Raw genomic sequence first — 10489 nt, forward strand, 5'->3', positions numbered from 1 at the left:
AAATTTTGCCTAAAATTAAATGCCATCAATATCTCATATACAGACATTTACAGAAATTAGAAGAATTTATTTTAAGCCAATTCAGAGATTTTAATCGAAGTTAATTCTAACTTGATTACATGTATAGAATTTTTTTTAAGTTCTTTGGATTCAGGTCACAAAGCATCAAAATTTGCAAAAAAAATTAATATCAGAATTATGAATCTATTTACATATTTTCTCTTTTATAACTAGCTATAGCTGCTACATACCAACAATATATTGGGAAAGTAAAAATAAGTAGGTATTAAAGTAAATGTTGCTGTATTTAAATTGCTATAGTACAGAGTCCTGTTGTATTAGTTAGGGTTTTATTATTGAAGACTCATAAATACAAAACATAAATCATTTTATTTAACCATTCAAAAAATATTTCTGTAATGTAAGTTCACAGTCTATAAATGTCTAATTTATAAAAGTTGTGCTATTTTTTTTTCTCATACCATTTGTTATATATATGAGATTAAACATTTATCTTATAATGATAAGTTTAGGGAGTGGGGTTTCATTTATTTGTATATATATATATATATATCATTTTAGACAATGTGTTTATTTATTTCTGTATATTATTGTCTAGTAAAGCACACTTTATTATTATTATTATTATTATTACTCACATCTTTATTAAAACTTCTATCTTCAACAGATATTTTATCATTGTCATCATAATCTTTCTGAATGCTGTATAAGTTCGGTTCCATTATAGCTTTCATTACTCATAATTTTTTATAATAATTTCATATTCTGAGAAACTGTCCTCAATTTTCAGCCAACTTTTAATATTTCTGTCACCAATACACACGTTTAATCATTATTTCCACTAGACTTTAAAATTTCTATTATATTCAAAGTTAAATTTATATTTTTATTTTCAATATCCTTTGGTTTATGAGAGATCTTCTATTTTCCAAAGTTTATTCCAACTGAAGAATAATGTGCGTTTTGAAAATTCTTCTACAATTCAAACCTATTAAAAACAAACAATATTGTCGTTTTATGTTATTATCTACAACGTCATATTTCAAGATTGACAAATTAAATTAATAAAAAAATTACCCGGAGTTCACCCTTTCATCATTTTGTATAAATATATTCACTATTGAGAGATATAAATTATTTTAATTTATTCCAACACACACGTGATTTTCATTTTTATCTTGCATACTTTCAGCACTTAGAAATTTTAGCAACTTAATAAGCCATTTCAGAGACTATTTTTAATTTTAAAGGATTTTAAAAAAATATGCGTTACAGTTACTTATTGTGTTTTTACAGAGGAAAGGAAACATCATTTTTGGTGGCAATAATCCAGCTGATTCTATCATCAACAGTGCTGATCGCAGTTGCTCTCATCCTTCGCATTGATTGTTTACATGACCCCGACTGACCAGAGGCAATGGGGCCAAGAGGTGGTGACTTGGGGGGCTCTGCCACTGGTGTATCATTGGTACCGCTTGCTTCTAGTTCTTCAGAACGGCCGACAACTGAAAAAAATGAACAGAATCAAAGTTAAATTAACCGATTATCTCTCTGTTAAAGATAAAAGTTATAAATTTAGAAAGGATTTGTAAATAAAAATAATTATTTTAGTACTAAAAATTCTTTGTATAAATATATTGTATGTTTTATGTATTGATGGGTGGAGGTGTAGATAGTTAATTGTAGAGCATATGTGTATGAATGAAATCATTATGAATGCGGCAATATTTATGTATTTTAGATGAACATATTTTGTGTGTAGATGTTATCTACGATGTATTAAAAATTAAACTATTTATAAAAGAAACACGGTGTAAATATTAATAATTTTATTATAAGAAAATAAGAATTTGGAACCGAATAGCCAACTTTTTTATTTATTAATTAATTTTATTTTTTACCATCAATTGTTTGACTAGTTTTAGACAGTGCACCAACCTTTTCTGTTCTTATTAATGTTTTTATCTCTATATATTCACAACATCCTTCACCCTTAATTTATTAGTTTTTTAATCTATTTTATTTTTCTTTATGGTTTTTGCATTTCCTTCTACTGTAAGTTTAACTTACCTGGTTGCCTTAGGTTATAATCTACTTTTATTTTTTTATTTTACGAGGGTTATTTATTTTTCAAGGTCCGATCTGTCACGAAATAAAAACCACAGTGAAAATAAAAATTTTTTATTTGTAACAAGTACTTACATAGTTACGCTATTTTTCTACATAGTCGCCACTCCGATTTAGACATTTGTCATAGCGTGGTACCAACTTTCCAATACCCTCGTCATAGAACGCAGCCGCCTGTGTTTTCAGCCATATTTCTACCCTGGTCTGCAGCTCGATGTCCGTGCCAAAATTTGTCCTCCTAGCCAGCGTTTCATGCGAGCAAAGAGGTGAAAATCGGATGGAGCCAAGTCCGGGCTGTATGGTGAGTGATCAAACACTTCCCGACGAAAACGCTGCAGGAGCTTCTTTGTTACAGCTGCAGTGTACGGTCGAACATTGTCATGGAGAAAGACAACGCCTGATGACAACATTCCTCTCCGCTTATTCTGAATCGCCCTTCGTAGACGTTGAAGAGTCACGCAGTATGAGGCTGCAGTGATGGTCGTGCCACGTTCCATGAATACCACCAAGAGAACACCATTCCGGTCCCAGAACACAGTAGCCATACACACTTTCTGTTGGAGAAGGTTCGCTTGAACTTCTTTGGTTTACTGGGAGAATGAGAATGCATCCATTGTTTGGATTGTTCTTTTGTTTCTTCAGTTTAGAAATGGACCCGTGTCTCATCCCCTGTGACAATTTTGTTCAAAAAATCTTCTCCTTCATTGTAGTAGCGCTGGAGAAACGTTAGGGAGACGTCCATTCTCATTGTTTTGTGATGGTCGGACAGCATCTTGGGAACCCGTCTCGCACAAAGTTTGCGGTACTGAAGTCTCTCACTCGCAATGGAGTAGGGAGCTGACCTTGAAATTTTCGTTAACGAATCACTCAATACAGAAATTGTGAACCGACGATTTTCTCGAATTGCCCCATCCACTCGCTCAACGAGATCATCGATTGACACTCGCTTCTTTCCCTGACCGCCTGCATCATGAAATCTGCACGTCCTGCTTTAAAGTTCCTGCACCATTGTCGCACTTTGCTGTCACTCATTGAAGTTTCACCGTACACATTACTTATGCGTCTATGAATTTCAGCCGCGTTACACCCCTCAGCCTGAAGAAATCGAATTACCGCACGAACTTCACACTTGGTGGAGATGCTATTGTTGTAGACATGTTTACATGCTAACTGCGTGTTCAGAACTAAACGAAGTGACGCGGCGTGATTGAAGACCATACTAGAGACGCTGCGCAACACATATGTGCAAAGGTTCATCCGATTTTTACGCGGGTTTTTACTTCGCGACCGATCGGACCTTGAAAATAATTACCCTCGAAATAAATTCTGTTTTCGTTTGAAAGAAAGGAACGAATTAATTATTATAATATGAATATTTTCAAAATTTTTAAACGAGCCGTCTTGGGGGAGGGCTATAAGCTAATGACCATATTTTTCATAACCATTGAAATCAATATAAACCGAAAAAAAGACATCATTGTAATTTACGCTTTTAGAATATTTATTTGATATTTGCACGTGCTAGAATGATAAAACAATTTTGTTTGGTTTAACGTTAACACGGCTATCCCAAATATTTGAAAACGTTAATTATATTCTATAAATCTGAGATTGATGTTTTTACTCGGGTAACGTGTAATCTTTTTTTTTTTTAAATATCATACGACAAATAGCATAATAATGAGAACAACAGAAAATACCTTCACCCTGTCACTGAATATTATTTATATATCCATGAAACGCGCTTGACAAAAATTAAAAATAACGTGCATACACAACAGTGCGTCAGTGCTGATATAAATGCTTTGTAAAAGGAAATATATATTTCTTTATTTTATATTTTTAAAGCTTTAACATGATATAAGACCTGGATATACATGTAGATCAGGAAGATAACTTCTATCTCAGAATACCTGAAAGAAAACCTTTATGAAGAATTATTTTATTATAAACAAGCAAGATGAGTATAAATACGGAAAAGAGTTAAATGGAAGCGGAGATAATGTGGATGTCACGTAAAATTCTAGAAAAAAGGCCGGCTGGATTATTTAAAACGGATGAAGCATAAAAAATACTGAAAAGATGGAACGGACTTTGTAGTTGTTATAGATCTACTGATAAAGTTGGAATCTTTGGATGACAGATATGAGAAAACAGTGTACAATAACAAACGGACAGGATAGTGCGCAGGAAATTTTCGAGGGAACTAAGGCCGATCTCCCACCAATGCGATGCTACCGCTTCGACACCTTGAAGCAATTGGAATGTGAATTATTGAAAGCGACTGAAAAATCGGTTGCGTCGGGCATGTTCGCATACCAAGGATACGCGACCGAAACGTTATTTCGCTTTGCTAAATTTATCACTTGACAGTTTTTAATTTGCAAAATGTCAAGCGACCAAGATGTAATTGTAGCTTATTATTATTTGTACAAGAAAACGAGAAAACAACGTAAGAGGAGCTTTTGTGTGCGCGTAGGAACTGTTCTATAATGAAAACAAATTGAAGTCGTTTTACCGAATGTCAAAAGAAAGTTTCAAGATGTTGCTTGAGTTTGTAGGACCTATAATTACCAAAAGAGATGCACATTACAGACCCTGTATTCCTATTGAGGAAAGATTGCTAATAAACATCGAGGTGAGTAGTATACTTTAATGAAATTAAACGATTTTGAAAATCAATCATTTTTTACTTAATTGCTTTTTATATGTAACATCATATATGTACAAAATGAAAGAATTATAAAACATACAATTTTAACTGTTATTACAAATTAAGCAAATGAGCACTGTTAACATCGTAATCTGAAGGTGGCATAGGAGTTTCAGGAAAGAATGCCGATGAATTGTTTGATGCGCAGGAAAGAGATGAAAGGTAACTATGATGGGGCAGAATAACACGTTCATTTCATTTAACAATGTCAGGGCTCAACTTTTAAAAATTTTAATTGTGCTTCAGTTAGTTCATTAACTTAAGACACAAGACTTAGTAAGAAGTGTTTTCGAGAACAGTTATTATCGGATTGTTTATGTTGAAAGTAGCCAAGAAAGGCTTTATCGATTTCATTGAATATTGGTGTTCTTTTCAATTTTTTTACCAAAGCTGTTTGTTGTAAACGCATTTAAAATTCCTCAGCTTCATTTATTTGTGATTCAGTGTTTTCATTGAATTGGTTTGTCACATCAACCGGTCAGAGGGGCTGAAGGGAATTATGAACTGCATATAATCATGCAAATAGTTTAGTTTACTTGAATTCTGCCTTCACCACTTGGAGGAAGTTTCCTCTTTCTGACAAAAACTGACCGCAGATGCTTCCACTTTTCTTTACAGTGTGTAACTGAAAAACACATACATACATACCCACTGTAGCTGTATTTATACACTATATGAAGTGTAAAGATAATTATGTTATGTGCATTGAAATTTTTGTTATTAATATGTAGAGTATTACAAATTAATTACTCTCACTTAATGATTGCTTAAAAAACAAAGAATACGAATGGTTGGAATTTTGTGCCTGATAATGATAAGAATTACTCTCACCTTATGATTGGTTAAAAACAAAGAATACGATTGAGTGGAATTTCGTGCCTGATAATAAGAATTACTCTCTTATTTATTATTTTTCAGGTTCTTAATGAAACTCCTAACATACTTAAGTGTTTATAAATTCTTATAAATTTTAGAGCTTTTGGACTTGCTTTATTAATTTAAAAATGGGCAAAAGACTTCACTTGAAATCTTATTTTCATTCCTAAAAGAATCCTCTAGTGATTTTGCTAGTACCTAATCTTATCATTATGTCTTCTTTGTTTCATTTTCTGGATAATAACAGATATGTTGTGTTTTGGATTTAATACAGGTGCAGTCACTGTCCAGTATGTTTTAGAATTATGGAATGTGTTCTGTTCTTTTGGTATTAGGTCGGTTGCTCTGTGGTTCATTAGGCATTGCTCAGTAATAAACAAAGACATCAATTGTTGAGTTGTGATTGAATGTGCTTTGTTTTGTTTATCGGTATCAATAGTTGCAAGAAATGCAATGTTTCTTTGGTAGACTAATGCATTTTTCTCATTGAACAAACAAACTGAAACATGTGCAGTATTGTATAGATGTTGGAGGAGGTCTTTTTCAATACCTTTTATAGACTATTGCAGTTATTGTAATATCTGTTTCTATAAAATGGAATAAAAATATAAATTAATAATTAATAAAGTTTTGTCGTTACGTTTCCATAATTCCGGTGGACAGCAATTTTTCAAACTGCCTGTATTACTCACTTTTTTATTTCTTTTATTCCTCTATCTACTTTTGTAATGATCACTGCACTTTTATCAGATGAAATTTTATCATACATGTAAACAAACAATATACCAAATATTTTTAAAAATTAAGAATTAATTTTTTTTTAAATTATGTGTATTGTTCTTACGAAGGTATTTTTGGAATTAATTCTGTAACTGTTTCAGTGACATTGCTAATGATACTTCTGCTCATGCCTTAACATAATTTGGAAGACTTTAAATATATAGCTGAAGATTTTAGTACTCATAGATGTAAAATTTGAATGTTATGATTAATGCCTTCATATATGTCTCCGATTTTATAAAATGTTTTGCAGACGTTAATTCTGTTGTATGTATTGTTGTATAAATTCTTTGTATTTATGAATGAATGATAAATCCAAATCTGTCCAATGTAATATATATTATAATCATTGCTGTTTAATTTATGTATTCCTGGATTGGTGTATCAGTGTGCGTTTCATTAGTTGGTCCTGGCTTCGAATCTGGGTCAGTATGGTATTTTCACATGCTACAAAATTGTCATCTTATCATCCTCTGAAGTTGGTCCTGGAGACTAAAAAAAAAAAAAAGTTTGTATGAGTTAGTTCATTTTAGGTTTGAATGCAACACAATAGCACTAGAAAGGGAATCTTAAGAGCTGCATCAAACCAGTCAAATGACTGAGGACAAAAAAAATATGTTACAAAATAAAAAACTCACCTAATAACAGTAATAATAAGTATGTAACATTAACATAAATTGACCAACAATCATACAAAACTTGCAAAATTCTAGTTAATTATACTATGTTGCTACCAAAACTATAAATGGAAGATATGAAATTATGCAGCAAACTAATAAAATGCATATAAAGTCTATACTTTAATAAATGTTTCTTTCTTCATCAATTTACTACAACAACTCTTCAATTGTCACTTTATTTACCAATGTGATTTTTACATTCTCATATAGCACCACATTTCAAAAGCTTCTTATATTTTCTTCTCAGGTACTCCGATCGTCCAAGTTTCACTTCCATATAAAGTTACGCTCCAAACATATACTTTAAAAATCTTTTCCTGATGTCATAGCATCTTCATTTTTTCACCTAGCACTGTTACTCTGGATCTAAATTGGTTTTTAACATCATTAACTGCTAGTTCTACGTAGAGATTAAGTAGTGCAGATAGGGAACATCCTTGCTGGACTCCCTTTTTTATTACAGCTTCCTTCTTTGTTATTGCTCTTCTTTCTTCGATTATTACTTTTGCAGTTTGGTTCCTGTAAATGTTAGCAATTGTTCTTCTATCTCTATACTTAAACCCTAATTTTTTTAAATGCTGACATTTTATTCTGTTCTACACTATCAAATGCATTTTCTAATTCTATAAATGCCATGTAAGTTGGTTTGTTTTTCTTTAATCTTCCTTCTACGATATTTTTGATGCACGACTAGTTAAGTTAATTGTTCTGTATTCTTCACATTTTTCCACTCCTGCTTTCTTTGGTATCATGACAATAACACTCTTTCCCTTTTTTGTAAATACTGCTCACCAGTACTAAGCAATAGTACAATCTAGCAATAGATTGTACAATCTATTGCTTCCTCACCTGTACTGCACAGTAATTCTGCAGGTATCCCAGGAGCTTTTCTGCCATTCAAGGTGTTTAATGCTCCATTAAATTCAGATCCCACTATTGTTTCTCCTTTTTCATCCTCTACAATGCTAGTTTCTAATTCATTTCCTCTGAATAACAATTTGATATATTCCACCCACTTATCAGCCTTTTCTTTTGTATTATGAATTGGTGTACAATCTTTATTTAACACATTATTAGATTTTTAACTTATGTACCACAAAATTTTCCTTAACGTTCCTGTATGCTCCATCTATTTTACCAATGATCATTTCTTTTTACACTTCTGAACACTTTTCTTTAATCCACTCTTCTTTCGCTAATTTGCATTTCTTAATTGTCAATAGTTCCTTTTACCTTCACTAGCATTCTTACACTTTCTACGTTCAACCATCAGCTGCAATATATCCTCTGACATCCAAGATATTCTCCCAGTTCTCTTTGTTCAGCATAAGTTCACTTCAGCTAATTTAAGAATTTTCTTTTTAACATTTTCCCATTCTTCTTCTTTATTTTCTATCTTATCTTTTTTACTCAGACCTTTTGTGATATCCTCCTCAAAAATCTTCTTTACCACTTGTTCCTCAAGCTTCTTCAAATTCATCTGACACCTTTTCTTCAGGTTTTTAAACCCCAGTCTACATTTAATTATCGCTAAATTATGGTTGCTATCAATATCTGCTCCCAGATATGCTTTGCAGTTGAGTTGATTTCTATATCTTTGTATAACCATGACATAATCTATCAGATACCTTGCAGTATCACCTGGCTTTTTCCACATGTATATTCTTCTATTATGATTTTTTAAACTGGATGTTGGCAATTACTAAATCATACACTGTGCAAAACTCAATAAGTCACTCCCTTCTTTCATTCATTTTGCCCAGCCCGTATTCACCCACAATATTTCCATCTTTGCCTTTTCCAATACTTGCTTTCCAATCTCCAACTATTATTAAATTTTCATCCCCTTTTATGTGTTGCTTCATCAATTTCTTTGTATATACACTCTACCAGATCATCATGGGCACTTGTAGGCATACAGATGTTAACAATAATTGTCGGCTTAGGTTTTGATTTTATCCTTACTACAATTATTCTATTGCTAAGCTTTTTTGAAATACTCTATTCTCTTCCCTATCTTTTTATTCATTATAAAACCTACTCCTGCCTGCCCTTTATTTGACACCAAGGTAATTTTTCTAAAATCACCTGACCAAAAGTAGTTTTCCTCTTCCCACTGAACCTTGTTAATTCCTATTACATTTACATTTAACCTATCCAATCCCCTCTTTAAATTTTCTAACCTACCAACCTTTTTTAAACTTCTAACATACCATGCTCCAACTTGTAAAATGTTATTTCTTAATTTTCTGGTGAACCCTTCCTTAGCAGTTCCCACCTGAAGATCCTAATGAGGGACTAGTTTATCTCTGATATATTTTAACAAGGAAGGCGCCTCCATCTTTGGTACATGAATATACAGAGAGCTACATTTTCTTGGTAAAAAGCAGCTGTGGTTTCCCACTGCTTTCAGCTGAATTTTACATAATTTTAAAATGTAATGCAGTAGCTTCTGTATTAATGGTTCCTTTTTTACAGTTATTCCATGATAAAATGTAAAATGGGGATACAAACTCCTTGTTTCTTAAATAAAAGTAATCAGACTTCATAAAAATTAAAAAAGTATTATTTTTCATTTTTCATCATAAAATAATTATTTTTCATTTTTCATCTTAAAAGTATTATTTTCAGTCACTGTTAAAATTTTTATTTTTGAAGCTGTTGCCAAACTAAAAATAGCCTACTAATCCTTCTTAACTTGTGCTGACCTTTTTTTTCCTTTCTGACATCCCTGCGCGGGACCAACAAAATATTGCACTACGCAGGGGCGTATCCTTTAACTCAAACGGCCCTCCCTACCTACAGGCATAATGTCCGATATAGCAGGTCAGTTTTGGATCTTCTGTTATTTGATTTACCTACTGCAGTAAGAACAGCCATTGCAGACTGCCCCGCCGGTGTATATCTAAATACAACCTTCAAAAAATCTCTACTCAGCATGAAGACACAAGAGATCCAATATCCCCGCACTTCTTCGCCACTGCCCACCCAAGCAAGCCCAGATAGATGGCGACTCCATGAGAGGCTAATCTTTACCCCTCCACATCCATACACGTCATGCAGCCACAGCTACTTATGATCCAACTCCCAAGCATCACGGGTTTTTGTCATCAGTATCCTTGAATCAAGCTTCTCATCATCCTATTATTACTTTTTAAAAAAATTGTAGGTGAAAATCCTACATCTTAACTCAAAGAAAATGAATGTAAAGAAACATCAAAGATGTTACTACCAAACAAGTGGTATGGCTTTTTGGAATACAGGAATATTACTTAATACTATTTATCTTTAT

The 10489-nt window shown here is 32.5% G+C and overlaps 1 protein-coding gene across 2 annotated transcripts in view; it reads left to right on the forward strand.

Moving 5' to 3' along the window:
• The window catches only part of LOC142330086 (uncharacterized), a 387582-nt gene extending 385726 nt beyond the window's left edge, over nt 1–1856 (forward strand). For both annotated transcript variants that reach the window (XM_075375142.1, XM_075375141.1), the window contains exon 5: nt 1318–1856. In XM_075375142.1, the coding sequence (XP_075231257.1) occupies nt 1318–1429 (112 nt within the window). In that variant the 3' untranslated portion in view covers nt 1430–1856. The remainder of the gene's footprint in view (nt 1–1317) is intronic.
• Nucleotides 1857–10489: the final 8633 nt, after the last annotated feature.

This window comes from Lycorma delicatula, chromosome 9 (genome assembly GCF_047948215.1).
Source record: "Lycorma delicatula isolate Av1 chromosome 9, ASM4794821v1, whole genome shotgun sequence".
Taxonomy (NCBI): Eukaryota; Metazoa; Arthropoda; class Insecta; order Hemiptera; family Fulgoridae; genus Lycorma; species Lycorma delicatula.